Source organism: Ceratotherium simum, chromosome 16, assembly GCF_057802395.1.
Source record: "Ceratotherium simum simum isolate JZ-2026a chromosome 16, ASM5780239v1, whole genome shotgun sequence".
NCBI lineage: Eukaryota > Metazoa > Chordata > Mammalia > Perissodactyla > Rhinocerotidae > Ceratotherium > Ceratotherium simum.
Genome location: NC_141915.1, coordinates 37,537,046 through 37,557,113, shown reverse-complemented (window position 1 = coordinate 37,557,113; position 20,068 = coordinate 37,537,046). Strand labels below are relative to the sequence as shown.

Sequence of the window (20,068 nt, the reverse complement as noted above, 5' to 3'; positions counted from 1 at the left end):
AGTGGTTGCCAGGCACTGGGAAGTAGGGGAAATGGAGAGACGTTGGTCAAAGAGTACAAACTTTCAGGTATAAGATGAATAAGTTCTGGGAAACTAATGTACAGCATGGTGATTATAGTTAACAATACTATATTGTATACTTGAAATTTCTAAGAGGGTAGGTCTTAAGTGTTCTCACCACTCACACACACATAAACTATGTGAGGTGATAGATGTGTTAATTAACGATTGTGATAATAATTTCACGATGTATACATTTATTAAATCATCACATGTGCCTTTTAAAAAATCATGTTGTACAACCTGAATACATACAATTTTTATTTGTCAATCATACCTCAATAAAGCTGGGGTGGGGGTGGGGAATGAGACAATATATGCCTACATTATTTGATGATTATAAAACATTATACACATGCTTTATAATTATCATCATCACTCTCTTCCATCCTAGTTCACCTCCTCTGGATCTCTCTAGTTCAGAACGTTCGGCTAAATATAACATTTGTTAGCTCAATAAACATCTATGAGCCAAACACTGTACTAGGCACTGGGAAAACTAGGACTAACAAGACGGTCTCTGCCTTCAAGGTAATCAGAGGATTATAATGCATTGGACTAAAAGCCATAGGAGAGGCACATGCATGGAATACTCTAGGAATACAGGGGAAGGGCTTCTAACTCAGACAGAGTGGAGGAAGTGACAACTGGGCTGAGTCTTAGAGGATGCATAGGAGTCATCCAAACAGAGGAAGGTAGGGTGGATGCCAGGCAGTGATGAAAACATGGAAGGCCATGAAGTTTAGCTGGGATAAATATAAGCTATTTTGAATTCAAAAAATCTGTTGCACTGTTTCATCAAAGGACACAATCAACAAGAATGAAAAGGCAACCTATGAATGGGAGAAAATATTGGCAAATCATATATCTGATAAGGAGTTAATACCCAGAATATATAGAGAATCCTTACAACTCAACAACAACGACAACAAAAAACCCTAGTAAAAATGGGCAAAGGACTTGAATAGGCATTTCTCCAAAGAATATATACAAATGGCCAACAAACACATGAAAAGATGCTCAACATCACTAATCATTACGGAAATGTAAATTAAAACCACAATGAGATACCACCTCATACCTATTAGGATGGTTACCATAAAAAAACCCAGAAAATAACAAGTGTTGGCGAGGATGTGGAAAAATTGGTACCCTTGTACACTGTTGGTGGGAATGTAAGGTGGTATAGCCACTATGGGAAAACAGTATGGTGGTTCCTCAAAAAATTAAAAATATAATTATCGTATAATTCAGCAATTCTACTTCTGGGTATATACACAAAAGAATTGAAATCAGGATCTCGAAGAGATATTTGTGCACCCATGTTCATAGTAGCACTACTTAATAGCCTAAAAGTGGAAGCAGCCCGGGTGTTCATCAACAAATGAATGGCTAGACAAAATGTGGTATATACATAACAATGGAATATTACTCAGCCTTAAAAAGGAAGGAAATTCTACATTTCCCATGCTACCACATGGACAAATCTTAAAGTCATTATGCTAAGTGAAATCAGCCAGTCATAAAAAGACAAATAATTTTAAAAAATAGACAAATACTTAAAAAAAATAGACAAATACTGTATGGGTCCACTTGTATGAGGTACCCAGAGTAGTCAAATTCATGGAGACAGAAAGCAGAACGGTGGTTGCCAGAGGCTGGGGGTGAGGGAATAGGGAGTGATTGTTTAGTGGTTACAGAGTTTCAGTTTTTCAAAATGAACAGAGTTCTGGAGTCGGTTGGATAGTAATATGAATGTGCTTAACATTAATGAACTATACACTTAAAAATGATTAAGATGGTAAATTTTGTTAGGTGTATTTTACCACAATTTAAAGAAAGATATTTTTGGAAATAGAGAAATTCGATATGCACTGGGTATTATTGCTAATTTTTTTAGGTGTGATAATGGTACTGTGGTTATATAAGACAACGTCCTTATTCTTAGGAGATGCATGCTGAAAAATTTAAGGGTGAAGTGCAACTATTTTGAAATGCATGCCTGGAAGGATGGGTGCATAAATAAAGAGTTACATCAAGCCAGCCTGGCAAAATGGTAACAAATGAATTCAAGTGGTGGATGTACAGTGTTCACTGTACTATTCTTCAACATTTCCTTAGTGTTTGAAAGTTTTAACAATAAAAATTTGGGGAAAAAATTTTAAATCACTGTATGAACCCAGGTGGAGAAAATAAGACCAAGCCACCATATATGGAAAAAATAATTAGATGTTTCAATATCAGTTAACTCTGGGTATGACTGCCAAAAAAGCCAACAAAACAAAAAAATAGCCATAACCTGTATTAATAGAAACATAGTGTTGGTAGTATGACCCTGGACAAATTATTTGCCCCCTGTAAGTCTCAGTTCCATCAGGTGCAAAATAGGGATTATGTTAATATCTTGCCTCTTAAGGTTATGGCAAGAATTACATGAGACAGTGTATGTAAAGGGCTTGAAACTAAAGCCAATATTCAATAAGTTCCCCATAAGTAGCTGGTAGGACTAGAAGAATGAGGACGATGTTGTAGTCCTAATCAACTCTGTGCTGGTGACACCATGTAGCACAGTTTATACTCTGCTCCAGGGAATTCTCCGAAGATATTGCTCTGGCTACTAGGTGATACTCACAGTCGTGTCATGTAATGAGCTGCTGAAGGATAAGGGGGCTGTTTCACCAAGAGTGGGAAAGACTGGGGTGGGCGAGGCACCATGACTGTCTTCTGATAGCTGAAATAACAGCCCTGGGAGCAAAAGGTAAAAGTTTCCATAAAACACACCTCATCTTAAATAGGGGAAAATGTCAGAGTGGTCTGAAGAGAAAATTGACTGTCTCAGGAAGTTGTGAGCTCCCTGTCTCTGGTGATGGGGGGGTTGTAATCAGAGGCTGGACAACCACTTGATGAAAACATTGTTTGTCATAAAAAGGAGATTGAGTCAGATTATCTTTATGGCCCCTCCCAACCCAGAAGGTCTAAGATGCTCTTAAAATATGGCACCTGGAAGTGAATGCAATGTTATAGATGTGAGTTAGTGAGACAAACACCTCCCTTAATATAGTTATTGTTATTTAAATCTTGAAAATCTTTATATTACATGAAGAGAGAAAATCAAAACTAAATAAATTTGCTGTATCTATCCGCTATTACTATTATATCATCTATGCCAAGTGTTGGATCTGTCTCATCTTTACTCCTATAGTCATTCATTTATCTTTTCAATATTTCATACGTATTTACAAGATATATTTTTTCCTAGGTACTAAGGATACAAAAATGAATAGACATGTAAACAAGTGATAAGAGCAATGTGATAAGTGCCCATCAGTGGGATTAACGGGGCACAGGCAGAGCAAACAAGGACAGAGAGTCACTCTGTCTAGGGATGGCAGGAAGTCTTCCTTGAAGAGTGACACTTGAGCTGCATCTTGGAAGATAAATAAATATTTTCTAGACGTAGAATGGGTAGAAAATCATTCAGGCAAATGGAAGAGCTTAAAATAGAAGGAGTGCCATGTTTTGGAGGGACAAGTAGCCAGGTAAGACTGGATCTCAAGGAAACAGGAAAAGCCGAGAATGTTAGGAACATGTGTCAAAAATCTGAAAGGAGAGAAAGAATCACTTAAGCACCCAGACTTCTCTTTCTTCTCTTCTTCCCACTTTTAGAGCACCCACCCTAAAACCTAATATCTTCTCATTCTTTAAGCTGGTGACTTCATTCACACTATAAGTTTTCAGTGTTTTCTCTCCTCCTGGATATCCTGGTATTTTAAGAGCGTTTGTAGATCTAGCAGCCTGGAATTGATCTCTTTCTGGTTGTACATTTCAGATTTTTGACCCCTCAAAATACACCCTACCTGCTCACTCTACCTTTTGATGGGCTTGTCTTGGATCGCATCAGGACCCTCTCTGCAAGTTGTCGTGTGTGGGGAGCTCTCAGCTTCCTCCACTATCACCTCCAATTAACTGAAATTCCCCTGTCCTCCATTTCTTTAGCTAACAAGCCCGACTGATGATGAGAGAGATGAAAGTGAGAGTGGAAGAGACTCACGAAGGCTTAACTTGACCTTATAAAAAAGAATTCTAGGGGCCGGCCCAGTGGCGTAGTGGTTAATGTCGTGAGCTCCACTTCAGCAGCCCAGTTTTGTGAGTTCTGATCCCAGGCGAGGACCTACACACCGCTTATCAAGCCATGCTGTGGCAGCATCCCACATATAAGGTAGAGGAAGATGGGCATGGATGTTAGCCCAGGGCCAATCTTCCTTAGCAAAAGGAGGAGGATTGGCATTGGATGTTAGCTCAGGGCTAATCTTTCTCACAAAAAAAACCAAAACAAAACTCTAGATTCTCCACCACACTCCCATACTCACTGCTGTTAAATGATTTTTACTGATTCTCAGCAAAAACTGATATTCCCTTTGGTCAGGGGGCTGAGTGACTATCTGCAAAGTAAGTGAAATATCGCGTGCTTGCAGTCCCTTAGCTTGTGAAATTACCAAGACCAATTATTTCAGCACGGTTGTCTTCAGGCCAGCTCCAACGCATGAAAAAAGGACTGGTAAGAAGCCTGGCTCCTGCCTTCTCATAAACTGTTTAACTTGTTTGATACTTTTTACTGGTAAAAGCCCAGGTGAGGGGATAGTGAAGCTGGACGCGGGCTGGGATCACTAAATATGTTGAAAATGTTATCTGTTCTTTCTCAAATATGTCTCTCCCATTCAGGTATTTGCTCTGTGATAGCCTTTTACCTTGGCAGCCGCTGAGTCTCTGTGCCTTGTACTTCAAAACTGATAAGGAAAGGCGAGATCCCCCCATGCTGCTTGCTCTGAGCATCTGGGGAGGGGAGGCCTTGTGTGACTTGGGCTGCATGGCCTCACGACCAGTGCTCACCCACCTCCCCCTTGTTGTGCATGCTCTGCTCATGTAGAGAGCAGAAGGTAACAGAATGGAGAAAATAAATGGGCTTGCTCTCAGGGACTCACACAGGCGTTCTCTCTAGTGATCTCCTTATCTGCAGACTTGGCAAATTCTTTACAACATCTGATCAAAGAAGGGCTTTTTTGATGTTTCTGCATGTTCTCGATTTACTGCCCTGCTGCTGGGATATGATGAGATGCCCTTATCAGGAGCCCCTTCAGAGCTTTCCAGACGGGTTGCAAAGTCTGCGTATTTTTAAACAAACAGCAAGCTAGTCCTGGAATGCAGCTTCTTTGGGGCTAAAGCAACATTTGCATAAAGCAGAAGAGTAGACGCCAGACCCAAGTGATCTACTGCCCCTAATCTGGCTCTATGTCCCTCCCCTCTCTTCTTCCTTTCTCCCCCCCGACTCCCTGTCATATCAATTCTACTATCAGGACCACTCTATAGTCCCCAGGGCCCCTGGCTGAGTTATGGAATGGGAAGCTGCTCATGGCTTCTAGGTTTCTGCCTTCCTTCTGCCTTGTGCCTGGCTCTGCAGACCAGTGCTGGAAGGCTCACAGGTGGAAGGGGTGGAGATTTGGAATTTGGTCTGCTTATTCCTCAAAGTCTTCAAAGCTCTGATCTATATGTCTACCATGACCAGGATCTCCAACAAGGTGGAGGGGAGGGACGTGGAGGGAGGCTGATTCATGTGAGCATACCATCCACATGCCCATCGTATGAATTTAGAAAGATGTGTCCTCAAAGAGAACTCTTCCCAAATTCGTGTTAATAGCTCCCTTCCCATGTCCTCAGGCTTGCTGTAATATACCAAACCTGAACCCTTCAACTTCAAGATCAGTCATGTTCAAAGTGTCTACATCTTTCCAAACATGGAGAAGACACCCTTCCTCGTGGAAGATCCTTAGTGGAAGATCCCTAAAGCAAAACCTCCCATCATGGCCAAACCCTGGACCACTAGAGGTTTTCACAGGATCTGCAAGTCAACCAATATCTGACTTGGACTCTATTTGCAGGAATTCTCAATCTTTAAAGGTTATACAGAGAAGGATATTCCCTAGTTGAACCTGGTGATCTTGGATATTTGGGTAGTCTGCTCGATTTCTTTTCTCCAAAAGGAAAAAGGCAGTGACCTAAGACCCTGAACCAAACCTGACAGCTAGGAGTGGTGTTGGGAGTAGGATGAGGTGGAAGAGAGGCCGACATTCTAAATCATTGCATATTCCATATATGTGGACTTATATATAAATTCTTGAGGGCCAGAGGCAGAAAAAGAAAATGCTATGTTGGGCCGGCCTGGTGGCCTGGCGGTTAAGTGCTCATGCTTCGCTGCTGGCGGCCCGGGTTCAGATCCCGGGTGCGCACTGACGCACCGCTTCTCTGGCCATGCTGAGGCCGCGTCCCACATATAGCAACTAAAAGGATGTGCAACTATGACATACAAGTATCTACTGGGGCTTTGGGGTGGGGAAAGGGGGAGGATTGGCAATAGATGTTAGCTCAGAGCCGGTCTTCCTCAGCAAAAAGAGGAGGATTAGCACGGATGTTAGCTCAGGGCTGATCTTCCTCACAAAAAAAAAAAAAAAAGAAAATGCTATGTTGCTTTTCAGATATGTGACCTTGGGTACATTACTTACTCTCTCTGAGCCTCAGGCTCCTCATATGTGAGAATAATGATCATACTAACCTCCCAGAGATGTGATGAGAAGTCAGGGTTAACAGTAAAGTAGTAGATAAATGTCAATAACAATAACAATGATAACAAAAATAATAACAGCTGCCACCAAGAAGGGAGGTCAGGGTACAGCATTGTGAAAGAAGTGGAGTTTCTTAGATAGCAACGATAAGGAGGAATCAAACTGGAGTAGCTGCCTTAGCCTAGGTCAACTCCACTTCCTTCCCTTGAGATAACAGGGCCTCTCCTTCTCACCTGTCTACATTGTTTCTCTACTCTAATGCTCCTTTCCCTTCTCACAAATTACACAGACCCTGCTCAGCAAATGTTTGTTCCCCACAAATGGTTACCAATCTGGCAGCTCTCTCCTTGAGCCTGGGCATTTGTACGGATTATAGTATCAGACTGATGCAGCCCCAGAGGTCAAGTAGATGGACACAATTCGTGAGAGATAAAGGATTCCTCCCATTTCTCACCAGCCACCAGCCTGCCCCATTGTCCTTCCCTGCCCAAGGTATCCTGCCTGTATCAACATAAATATAGTGCCCAGATCAAGGGATATGATATTCCTCCTCTGCTTAGAACTGATCCAATCACACTTTATATTTTCTGTTCAGTTCTAGACACTTCATTTTATAGAAAATATTAACTATGGAAGGAGGAGCAGAATGAAGAAAGATCTGGAAATCAGGTCACACGAGAAACAAATGAAGGAATCAGGAATGTGTACTACTCTAGAGATGGAAAGACCTAGGGACGCACATGACAGCTGTCTTCAAATATTTGGAGGAGTAACATGTGGAAAAGGAATTAAGAGTCATTCTGTTGGCTCCAGAAGGCAGCAAAGTAAGATCAGTGGGTGCAAATCCCAAGGAGGCAAACCCGTATTCCATATAAAGAAGTATTTTCTATCATTTAGAGCAGTCCGACGTTAGGAGAATCTTCCTTGTAAATAATGATCCCTCCATTGCTAGAGGTGTCCACGCCCAGGACGTTGTAGTGAAGATTGGCTGAGGGTATAAAGGGCAGGGTCTTTCCATTCTTTCCATCTCCAAACTTTCAGTTGTTCTTTCACTTTGATTTGCCTCAACTTCATCCTCTAAGTCCATCTCAGGTAGGAATTAGTGAGGTTGAGAAAAGCAAGATATTCCCAGCAGTTGTCAACTTCAGCCCTGATATGTCTTGGGAAATTCACTCACCTGGAGGAGAAATAAAAGGCTCTTGGGTTATGATGAGGGGGTGCATGGCAAAAGAAAGAAAGGAACAGAAGAGAGTTCAGCAATGTAGTTTCCTCAGCTCTCTCGATGAGCTAAGAAGCAGCTAGAGGGTCATTAAAACATCCAAAAGCAATGTTGATCTGCAAGCTGGATTAGTATCTCATTTGGGGGCAAATGTGGGAGTTTCTCTCCACATCTGCCAAAAGTCAGGAGATAAACACCACTCCCTGTTGCCTGAAGCAGATTTGCAGGTAACTTCCTCCCCTGTTTCCATTCCCTTCAGCAACAAAACTCCTGGGCCGGCCCCGTGGCTTAAGTGCACACACTCCACTACTGGCGGCTCGGGTTCGGATCCCAGGCGCGCACTGACGCACCGCTTCTCCGGCCATGCTGAGGCCGCGTCCCACATACAGCAACTAGAAGGATGTGCAACTATGACATACAACTATCTACTGGGGCTTTGGGGGAAAAAAAAGGAGGAGGATTGGCAATAGACGTTAGCTCAAGGCCGGTCTTCCTCGGCAAAAAGAGGAGGATTAGCATGGATGTTAGCTCAGTGCTGATCTTTCTCACAAAAAAAAAAAAAACTCCTCCACTAAGCTTGCAGGTGTGTGTGTGTGTGTGTGTGTGTGTGTGTGTGTGTGTTGGCAGGAGAGGAGAGTCCTTTCTCCCCAGGCACACCTAGTATAGAAAGACTTGCTAATCAGACCCTTCAGAGACCCTTATGAGCTCTTCTCTCTCCTCTCCCAATCAAGGGCTTCAGACCTCGCTGGAGAGTGGACCCAGTGACTCAGGAAACCGCTCCCAGTCCCGGGCTGCAGGGGGAAGGGGCTCTAGGGTGGAGAGTGAGGCCCTCTGTGACCGCAGGAAAGCTGGGTCTTGAACCCTGCCTCAGAGGAAAGGAGAGGATGGAAGGGGGCTCCTCCAGGCTTCCCCCGCCCCGAAGAAGAATCTGAGTTATGTCTCAGCAACTGAGCAAACATTTACACTTGTCACCAAAAAAATAAAATAAAAACTGAAAACTAAACTTAAAAGTTCTGGGGATGAAAAAAAAAAAAAAAGAGAGAGAGGGAATCGGGTCTTTTCTTATTTTCCCAGGGAGGAGTCTGACATTGGGAGCAGCTAGCACTGGCCAGCGCGGAAGACGTAAGAGCAAGAGGTTCATGTGCTGATGAAACTAAATGCAAAACTAAGACTCTGTTTTTTTTTCTGGAGATTTGTGTGCAAGAGAGCTGGAGGAAGAGAAAGAGTAAAGCAAAATTTGCTTTGAATTTGTTCCAGTCTCTCATATCCCTTTGACTTAGAAAAAATAGAGACAGAAGGAAGACCCATATTGATTGCAGACAAACCCCTTTTTTCTTATTCAAAAAGAGGAATTTTTAAAAACAAATTTTTCTCTAGTGAGATAGAGTTTTCACAAAGAGAAGATTTTGGAAGACAGATTATTTTTGGTGGATTTCTTTAACACACTTTTGAAAGTTTGATTTTTTTCAAAATGTTGAAAAGCCCAAAATTAGGGTTGGGATTCGGCTCTAACTGGATGCTATTTTCCTTTTATTTTCATATCTGTTCCTTGGTTCTTCACTATGAAATTCTAGGGATAAACACAGCTCTTTTTCTTACTCAAGGCAGGAAGATTCAGATAAAGCCTGTTAAACTCTGGATCCCAACACCCAAATGAAAACCAGGAAAAAAAATCAGCTTTCCAGATCTTTGGTATTCTATGAAGAAAACATAGGAGATTAGTCATGTTTGGGATTTTTTTGTTGTTTTGCTTTGTCTTAATTTTTGCTTTCCCCTGAGTTTAACCACACACCACTGAACAGGGAGAGCTGACTAATTTCTTACCTCCTTTCCTTTTATTTCCATTCTAGAAATCACGTAGAGATAGATCAGACTGAGGGATTTTTAGCAAAAGGCCCTCTTCCTTTTCACCTCTATGCCGAGAACTCTGCTTTTTCCCACTCACTTCTCAGAAGTTTCGTTTTGCACTACTTACAGTCAAAATATAAACTCCAAAGAGGGGAGGAGAGAGAGAAACTTTCCCCACGCAGGTGACAATATCTGTCTCCCTAGCCCACTGTCTCTGGTTGTTGCAGCCACGTCTGCAAAGCTGTGTAGAAGATCAGTTTGTTTTCTGGGTGGGGACACAAGTAACAAGGCTTATTTACAGAAAGGTCTGCGAATGTGTGAGGGGGGCCAGCGTGTCTGTGGGAATGTGTCAAGGTGTGGATTTCAATGGGTTTTGAAATGTTCACACTGTAGGCGGAAGCCTGCAAGCATGCAGACCCTCTCAAGGCGTCTTTGCAATTCCCCATTTCCAAGGCACCTGAATTACTGAATTTGAATTGCTGAATAGAGACCCCATGCCAGATTCAGGACTTGCTCCACCCCACACCTCCCTACCCCACCCCACCCAACCCCACTCATCCTCCAGGGAAGATGTTGCCTTCCTGCCTTCCCCTGACCCTTTCTAGCTTCAGCTCCCTGGGTAGGGTCTCTCCTGCCAAGCCCAAGTGTGGGGATTGAAAATTGAGCTCTGGAAAATGACTGAGTGTAAGTAGGAGAGACAGTGGAGGACCTGGAGGCAGTGGAAGGGGAATGGAAGTTCAGGGCTGGAGAGGAACGTGGGATAGCTCTTCCCGCCTCCTGCCAGCCTGTGTTTCCTTACATACACCTCGAAGGCTTTCCTGCTGTAGAGCTTGTTGTCCAGATTTCGCCTCTTCAGAATCCCCAGCCCCAGAAAAAACAGCTCCTGGGAGAGGCTGCGGGCTAGACTGAAACGGGGAAGCAGAGAACTCTGGCCAAAATTGTTAGAGCCGTGCCCAGGACGCTGGAACCTTTGCATTCCTTCAGTCGCAGAAATTCCCTCCCTCAACTTCGTTCTTCCTAGGGGGCCCCTGATCTGGAAACCTAACCCCAGGATGGAGCAAGGGCTGGCGGGTGACTTTTCTTCTTCCTTGAGAGCTTCCCCTTTCCTTTTCCTGCCTTCAGGCAGGTTCCTGTTTCTCTGATCAGGATCCATGTGGGCAGATCTATGGTAGGAGTAAGCAAGAGGATGTCATCAACTCTCAACAATTTTCAATGATGGTAACTGACCACCCTAGACTGGGAGATCATCCTGCGGGCTCTGTGAAACTTCCAGGTAGCTGTCCTTGCCCTGCAGTTCCATTAAGCACTGAAAGTAATGCTTCTCCTCGCTGCCCCTTTCAGACCCAAACAAACTCATGCACTGCCCTGTGTGAATGCACTTCATTGGCCATAGAAGGGGAAGACATCCCAAACATTTTTAGAAAAGATAAAAGAAAACCTTGGTCCATTGGTGTATAAAGGACACTAGACTCCGTGTGGCTGAGCTGGGGGTTGAAGAGGAGAAAGGTAGCTTGTCTGTGACAAGAGCACCTAGCCCGGATCTCCCTGCAGACGGACTGCTTCTCTGTCCCTTTTCTACCAACATTTCTACCAATCTAAACATCCAGCTGGGCCTTCAAATCCTTTCCATTTCCAAAGTAAAGTCTTTCCTTGAGTTTACACTTGCTAAAGTAAAGGAAGCCCAAACAAAACAAACAAACAAAAAGTCTGTGGGCAAACCCTGGGCACAGACTCTCCCCGAAGCTATAAAGTGAACTCGGTCATTTGCTGAGATGGATACCCTTTAACCAATGGAAAGTAGGAGAGAAAGAAAACGCTTCCCAAGTCCTTCCATCTTTAATCTTACTTTCATTATCTTCACATGATTACACTGATTATGAAAATACTCTTGGACTAATCAAACATCTGAAACTGACATCATTTTAGAACACCATTTTTGGGGTGCCTGCCTTCTAGACAGGAGAATTTTGCTTCAATATTCACTATTCAAATATACAACAAAGTTTTGTTTTTTGTGTTTTTTTTTTTTGGTGAGGAAGATTAGCCCTGAGCTAACATCTGTTGCCAATCTTCCTCTTTTTGCTGAGGAATATTGGCCCTGGGCTAACATCCATGCCCATCTTCCTCTACTTTATATGGGACGCCACCACAGCATGGCTTGACAAGTGGTGCATCAGTCTGCACCCGGGGCCCGAACCCGCACCCCCAGGCCACCGAAGCAGAGCATGCGAACTTAACTGCTATGCCACTGGGCCGGCCCCAAATATATAACAAATATTTACTGAGCATCTACTATATGCCAGGCATTGTTTGAGGCACTAGAAATGGAGCCCTGAACAAAACAAAAACCTTAGCCTTCATGGACCTCACATTCTAGAATGTTAGGAGGTGAGAGACTGTTTTCATATATGGTTGCTGGGAACATATATGTCACTTCTGTATTGTATTCGCTCTTTTAGTGTCTTTGGGAAAAGAGTCCAAACTATTACAAGTTTACCAAGTTTTTCTACCATTAAACATAGTCTACGATACTAACAACGTGCAGATACATGGCCCTTTGCAGTCTTGTATCATCTCCCCAACCGGACAGTTCCATTTTAGCCAATCTCTGCATACCCTTTCCCCAAAAAGACAATCATTCGCTCAGTCGTCTCTCCTCTGGGAGGCCCAGGCTGCTGGTCCAGCAAGAGTGGAGAGACCAGGGCATGACCCCACGACCTGGGCCCTTCCCCCGCCCTTCTGGCCTCAGCAATCCCCTGGACAGGCGGCTCCACCAGGGCTGGGGGCTGGGGGGGCTGCAAGCCATTTCAGGGCTGAACTCTCCATGAACCAGGAAGGGAAGGGGTGGGGGTGGCAGAGCAGAACCAGCAGGAGCAGGCTGGGGAGGCAAGGCTTCTGGGCAAACCTCTCTGGCTGAGTAAATATTGAGCTGCCTCATCTCCAAGGTGGGGGTTGAAATGGAGCTGTCAGGCCAGAGTAAACTGAAGGGAGCTTCGGGCCTCTGAGGAGCAGAGGGCGCATGCTTTGTGGGGCCCCCTCCCTCCTTGGTTCCCCTCCAAGCAGAAAGGGCTGCAAGGCTCAGAATTGTCTGGACCCAGGCCAGTGATTTTGAGAGCTTAAAGGAAATGGGCTGGGTTGGGGGCAGAAAGTGATTTTAATTAGCTCTAACTAGGCCAGTAGACTGTATCCAACAGGATGCTTTTTCCCCCAACCCCCATATCTCCCACCAAGTTTAACATTCTTTCTTACCCACTTCTTCTATCCTCAGATGAAAGGATGAGTCAAGATGCAGTGGGATAATTCAACTTATATTAAAGACTGGGAAAGCAGGCCCAGAGAGGTTAAGTGACTTACCAGAGGACACCCAGTAAGCCCCTAGTAGAGGAAACTCTGGTCTCCTGACTTCCTACAAATTTTTTCTTCTCTGAAATATCTGATCCATTTATTTCCTAATGATGAGAAGGACAGTGGGCAAGGGCCAGGAAGTCCATCTTTGAGCTGAAGTCTGCAGCTGCTTGAGCCTTTCTGTTCTCCCAGGAAAGGACAGTAAATATTTTGCATCTCCAACTCCTGTCCCACCCAAGACTCACTCTGATTATATCAAGTATTTAGACAGCCAGGGAAATAGCATCTGGAATATTGTGGTTGAGTCATGAAAGGAAGTCATGGAAGGAAATCCTTAGAACCAGGACCAAACCATCAAAAAAAAATCTGATACAACTGCTGGGGGTGCCAGTCTCCTGGACTACAGTGAGAATGTGCTTCCAGAGTTAGGCAATGAGGCTGTCCTGCCAAGAGCGTGTCTCCTTATGACACTGTACTTTCTGTAAACCTGTATTCTGTGGGACTACCCCAACCCTTTTGTTCATAATTGTTGTATTTTATTCCCTAGCAACAAGTCTGATGGCTATGGTACCAGGTGGGCCTGCAGGTGCAGGGCAGGAGGACCAAGGCTGGAGGATTCCATCCAGCATGTCTCTAAGCATGTCTCATATATCTCATTTATTCTTCACTGTCCTTCATTTTAGATCTGATGAAATGCAAGCACAGGGAAATTAAATAACTGGCATAAGCTCACCTAGCTAATAAGAGGAGACTACATTGAAAACCAAGTTACACTTCTGAACCCTTGCCCTCCACTGCTCTAAATCAGGAACTCAAAGTTCAAGACTTCTCATCCATCCTCCCAATGAAGGAGGGAGGGAAAGAGGCCCGGATAACTCTCCTCTTCCACAGGTGAGTAGGCTGAGACCTAAAGGGAAGGAAGAGGTCTCAGCCAGACCCACTTGAGGTGTTCTCAGCTGCTAAGAAGGGAGCCCCTTCTACCTGTACTTAGCCCCATAACCTGTCTCTAGGCCCATACACCTATCAGGGATCAAACAAGATATGAGTGTGAGAAGTGAGAGTGTGTGCACATCCCACAGGGTCAAGACGTGCCCGGGAATAGATTAGGGACTATAGAAAGGGGAATGAACATGTCCCTTTTCATAATGGTAATTAGTACCATAGCGCACATTTATTTATCAGGGACAGTTCCAAGCATTTACACATATTAATTTATTTAATCCCAACATCAACCCTACGAAGTAGGTACTACTATGATCCCCATTTTGTAGATAATGAAACTGGGCACAGAGAACTAGGCAACCTGCCCGAGGCCACAGGCTGTGAGAGGCAGGGCTGGAAGGATATGGACCCAGGACATCTCCCCAACTCCGTGGCCTTCCTCTCAGGCTCATCTGGATCTCCTTTATCTCAGTCATCTGGAGGTGCCCCCAGCCTCCCCGTCTACACCCTTTTCTACTCCCCATCGCACCAACTCCCTTCCAGCAGCCCCGTGGTATTGGTGCAAGCAATGTTCATAACAAAGCAACCCACATTAAAAGTAAGAAGAACTTCAGGGTTTTTTAAATCTCTTTTTTTTTGTCTCTCTTGTTCAGGAGATCAAAGGGCCTCACGTTGGGAGAACAAACGCTGAAGAAAAAGGCAAATGAAAGAGGAAAAGTTCACACTTGGGGCTGAGAAACAGATGGTGCAGAGGGTTGAGTGGAGTGGAAGCTTAACTGCCCCCCTCAGATGGTGGGGGAGGGGCTGGGAGATGCTCCTCAGAAACCTTGACAAACTTTCAACCAGCCCTGAGAAGAATTCTCCCTCCCATGAATAATCAAGAAAAAAAAATCTCTCAAAACAGGAGATTTTTTTGAGATCTGGTAATTGGAGGTGTGGGAGCGGGGGGCTTTCAAATTTTGCTGAAAATGCACTTTCAGATCTCCTGGTAAATATAATCCCCCCCACTCCCTCAAGGGCTGTGAAAAACCCACCTATCTGAAACGCATGGAGGAGTCTATGACTGAAGCAGTTTGGCATCTATTCTGGAAAGTTTAACAATATAGGCTGCCAACTTAATTCAATTGCAGCAAAATGTGTTTTTGTTTGTTTTACCATCCTCTCCTTTGCCCTTCATGATAGGAAAATACACAGTGATCTTTTCTTTCTCCAAATAAATGCCTTCTGTGTAGACCAGTCTGGGGCCTCAAATTCCAAGTACGGTTTTAGGAAAGCGCCAAGCAGGAAAGGGATCAAGATTTTTGCATCTAAGGAGATGGGAGGCTCAGATTTATTGTGGATTATTTAGAGCCCGCCCCTCTGTTAACAGAGAATTGATTTGTACCCGCCCCTCCCTGGGGGAATCTGATGGTTCCTTCTACTTATGACCAAAAATCAAATGGGCCAGCTTCCCCCAGGACCTGTCAGCCCCAGTGTGAGGCCCAGTTCCATCATCCTTATGCTCCTGCTCTAACCACTGCTCCTTCCTCCTCCCCCACTTTCCTACCCATTGGTCCAAAGGTTGCAGGACCCGGGAATACTCCAACCAGAAGGCTCTACCAGCTTACACTGAATGGCCCCAAGCAAGGGAAATCTTGTTCACAGACACTTGCTCTGTCCCCTCTCTCAGCGTGACCCCTTTGGGGAAGCCAATCTTGGTGGCAATTTCTATTAAACGCAGAAAAGCAGTTATTAGATTTTTTGAAGACAGAGGGCAAGACAGCAGCCTCTGGCAAAGCTAGGCTTCCTCTTGCAACCCACTTCTCTTCTTCTCCGGCTGGGCCGTGCAATTATTGATAATGGTGCCTCTCCTTAAAACGGTACCGATTTCATTAGGAAGTAAATGCTCAGCGTTTCTTACATACACTCCTGGTCCTTTTCACCGCCTCTCTTCCTTTGAAAGGTGCAGAATTAAATAGATGAGGAGGTGGATAAATGCTCCTTGGTCCCGCTGACCCCCCCCGGGGGGGGGCTGTCCCGGCCCCGGGGCTTTTGGGCTCCGCGGGTAACTGGAATCAATAACCCGGGCCGGACACCGCAGGCCCGTGTCATCTCGACGGCACTGCGGGGCCAGTGAGCGATGGCGGTTTGGGCCGTCGCAGAGCTTCCTGAGCCCTGGCCCCCCGCCTCCGCGGACCAAAGGTTTGTCAGTGGGACCCGCCCGAGACAATAGGTGCCCCCGCGGGCGCGCTGCTGGCTTGTTTGGAAAGCCCACGGGCACTTCGAGGTAAAAAGGTCAGCGCGCGGGATTCGGATTTACTTCGGCCTCCTCCCCCGCCCCTCCCCGTCCCCCCCCACCAAGGTCCTCCAACCTGACCCCTCCTGGGGCTGCCTTCCCCTTCTCCCGCACCCCACCCCCACCCCACCCCACTCGCCCCTTCCTGCGGTCCTGCGCCGGGAGACCCAGGCCGTTCACCTTGAGCCCGGGGGAATGGGACTTCGAGGGCTGAGTCTCCCAGCCGCTCAGGCTTCCGATGTCCCAAAGTCCCCGTTGTGGGCAGGAATGGGGAGGTGCCAATCTGGAGTTTGTCAGCGACCCATCCTCTGACTTCTCTGAGCAAGAACTGGCCGGGGGTGGGGAAATTACACAGCCCCCTCCCCACCCCCACCCCGCTTCACTCCTTCAGCGAACATTTCCTGAGCGCCACCCTAGGCCAGGCCTTGCTCTGGGCGTGCCGGAGGGAGTTGGGGTAAGGAGTAAGGGGGCCTTCCCCAGCACTTCCTCCTCCTTTTACACCCTTTTCAGTTGTCTCCAAACAGATCCGTCTCTCTCCTTTCCTGCCTTCCTCTCAGGACCCTCTCTGAACTGTTTCCTCCCCACCACCTTTTTCCTACAGGTCTTTCCTGGTTCCTCCACTGACCCCACTAACCCGAGGACTGAATGCTGTCAGACCTGGAGGCCTATGGCCCAGTTATGCTTCTCATGGGCACCCAGTAAGCCCTTCTTTTTATCCAGATGAGATCTTAAAGCTCAGCTCTTTCCAGCCCAACCAGCCTGCACCAAGTCTTTCCTCACCTCTCCCCAGGGCTCCTGAGTATGAAGCCTTCTCTACAGTGAGGCAGAGGAGCAGAAGCAGGCAGGAAGAGGGGGAAACACAGACTTTATTGAAATGAGGTAGTTGGAGGTACAGAGAGAGCCCGGCTTGCTTGGGGCTCAGGTTTCCAGAAACTCAGGAGGTGCCTCCACTGTCTCCAAGGTTCAGAGAAATGCTTGTTGCTGCTAGGAGCCCTCTCTGCACCAGGGCCTCCCTGAGCTGCCCCAGGGGTAGGGCTAGGGATGGGGAGGAGGGTCCTGGGTTCTCCAGGAGGCAATAAATAGGGGAGGAACTAGTGGGGGCATGCCTGCGCCTTCCTGGTAGAGGTGTGCTAGGGGCAGGCCCCACACAACGTTCCACAAGTCTCTGGAGTACCAAGTTCCAAAACGCTTTGGTGGCTTGGAGATGAGGTCGCTGGTGGGAGGAGGCAGGTCTCAGAAAACAACCTCTGGAGGCTGCCTTAGTGCAATACAAATGTGCAGGGAGGGGTTTCATAGGGTTAGACTGGGGAGAGTTTTGGTCAGTCACAAGGCAGCTGGTGCTATTGTAAGGTCTGTGGTGACTGGAAGAGATTAAGCATTAGTAATATGCCGGCCCCCAAACACTTCCCACACAGGAAACTTCAAGGCCTTCTCTCTGTTCCAAGCCTAGAAGGGGGAGTTAGGATAGGAGTGCATGGGGAGAGTCCTCACAGCTCAAAGGCACTGAACTGAATAAACTGGTGTTGGAAGGGAAAGGAGAATCCTGGAGGATGTTGCTTGCTCTCACCCCACCCACGTGCTGATGCCCAGATCAAAGGTGGAAGGAAGCCCTTCTCTCCACATTTGACAGTTTCAGTGTCTCCCATGCCTCTGGTCCTGTAGGATCCGCAGCCATCAGCACCCCGCCTAGACCGGAGAAAAGTGTTTCCCTATTCACCCCAAAGGCAGCCCTAAACTGGCGCCCCCTGCGTTGGTGAGGATCGCCCTAAAGCCGAGGCCTGGGTTAGGGAGAGCGGAGGAGAGGGCAGGACCGGGGCGCTCCGGTGCGGGGGAGCCTCGTGGGTTGGGAGGTTTAGTTCAGGAGGTGACGGAGCTGGGCGAGGCTTCTGGGGAGGTGCATGCCGACTGGTCGGAGGCGTCTCCAGCCGCTTCCTTGGGACAGCCTGGAGGCGCTGCGGGCACCCGGCCTCCCTCCCGCTCGCGCTTCTTCTGCTTCATGCGCCGGTTCTGGAACCAAATCTTGACCTGCGTTTCGTTGAGCTCCAGGGTGGCGGCGATCTCCACCCTCCGGGCCCGGCTCAGGTACTTGTTGAAATGGAACTCCTTCTCCAGCTCGGTCAGCTGCCTCGTGGTGAAGTTGGTGCGGAGGCCGCCAGGCGCGCCCAGGCCCAGCTCCGACACCTTCGCTAGGGGCGGGGCAGGAGAAGGGCCACGTCAGTTGTCTCACCTCTTTCTCCTCCCTCCTCCTCCTCCCAGGCCAGCTCTGCACCCCCATTCACCATTCTGTCCAAGTTCAGCTCTCAAAGTTCCCATGGATCACCAAGCACCACCCCACAAGGTGATCTCCAAATCTAGAGCAAGCTCCACCACGCTTCCATCCCCCAGGCCCCTGACGCACATGGGTCCTGGGCCTGTGCTGGGACCACAGATCAGGAAGTTGGGGTGTGCCTGGAGACAGTCTTGAGGGTAACTGGGCACTCACTGAATGGGGAGACCCCACCTGACCTCAGACGGGCGGAGCGCTCTTACCAGACTCTTCCAGGGCAGCTCCGAGAGAACCTAGCCCAGGCCCAGAACACCTCAGTGCAGGGGCAGCAGGGCCGCTTTGGGCCCCGGAGAGAGGGTGGCCACGCCTGAGCCCTACCTGTCTTGGGAGGGTTCCTCTTAACCTTCATCCAGTCGAAGGTCCGGGCCGTGGGGGTGCTGGGTTCTGACGGGCAGGGAGATTCCTTGTCCTCGGAGAGGAGATCAGCATATGCCGGTGTAAAACTCGCCGTCTGCTCGTTCCCGTAAGGGGCCTGCGGCGGAGGGTATGGCCCTGGGCCGGCTCCGCCCGTTCCGTAGCCATCGGACAAGCCCCCTAGCTGGGCCCCATAGCTCGACGGATGAAAATAGCCTCCATCTCCTTCCGGTTGGCCCAGAGGGTAGTACTGAGAAGGCCCATAGCTGGGGCTGCAGGCGGCCGGCGCGTACCCCGAGGATGCGGAGCTAGGGAAGGGCACCCCCAGAGCCGAAGGCGGCTGCTGGGCGAGATAGCCTGAGTTCTGCTGGAGCGCGGGGCTGGGCAGCCCCCCGCCATAGCGAGTCTCGCCTGCGTAGCTGTCAACAGCCGGAGCCGAGCTGGGGGGGAAGGAGGTAGGGGCGCTGTGGGCGCTGTAGGCGCTGGGTCCCCGGTTACAGAGTGGGTACTCTAAGAAGGAGTTCATCCTATTATAGTCCATGCGTGGAGGCCTCAGGAGGGTCGGCCCTTTTTGGGGAGACACCCTCTTGCCCTACAACCTTTCCGCAGTATTTCACAGCGCTGAAGCCTGCATCCATGGCCCGGCCCAGCTCGCCTGGGCCAGGGCTCCCCAGGAAGGGGGTAGGGAGTGGGGGTGGAGGGGCGCATGTGATCTCTCCCAGGCCAATGGGCGCTGCGGGCCAGAGTTTGGCAGCCCCAGCGCCCATCCATCACCCCCCAAGCATTAGCATGACAAAGACACTTCAATCACCCGCAGCCCATCCATCTGAGAGCGACGTGGAAGCGTCAAAAACATCTTTCTTCAAAGACTTTTGGAAAGAAGGAACCAGAGGGAGAGGGGGGAAAAGTTAGAGGAATATTCAAGACTTTCCCCCCTCCCAATCTCCAAGGCCTCAACAGGCTCCTGGGTTATTAGATTTGGACAAATTCAACCCAGCTGCCCTTCATTCTCCCCCCACCTCCCCCAAGGAGCCTTTCCCTCAAGTCTGTAGACCAGGAGGTGAGGAATCCATCCTCCTTAC

At 47.6% G+C, this 20,068-nt stretch overlaps 1 protein-coding gene and 1 long non-coding RNA gene across 2 annotated transcripts; both read right to left on the bottom strand.

The window, feature by feature from the left end:
- Window positions 1-7,363: 7,363 nt before the first annotated feature.
- On the bottom strand, window positions 7,364-16,620 carry LOC147915001 (uncharacterized). Its single transcript, XR_015554593.1, has 2 exons — window positions 16,487-16,620; window positions 7,364-7,854 (listed from the first exon to the last, which is right to left on the bottom strand). It is a non-coding gene; the product is annotated as an uncharacterized LOC147915001 (long non-coding RNA).
- A 534-nt stretch (window positions 16,621-17,154) lies between these two features.
- On the bottom strand, window positions 17,155-19,647 carry HOXB1 (homeobox B1). The gene is made up of 2 exons (XM_004434625.2): window positions 18,951-19,647; window positions 17,155-18,492 (listed from the first exon to the last, which is right to left on the bottom strand). The coding sequence occupies exons 1-2, from the start codon at window positions 19,525-19,527 to the stop codon at window positions 18,164-18,166; spliced, it is 906 nt and encodes a 301-aa protein (XP_004434682.2). The 5' UTR covers window positions 19,528-19,647; the 3' UTR covers window positions 17,155-18,163.
- Window positions 19,648-20,068: the final 421 nt, after the last annotated feature.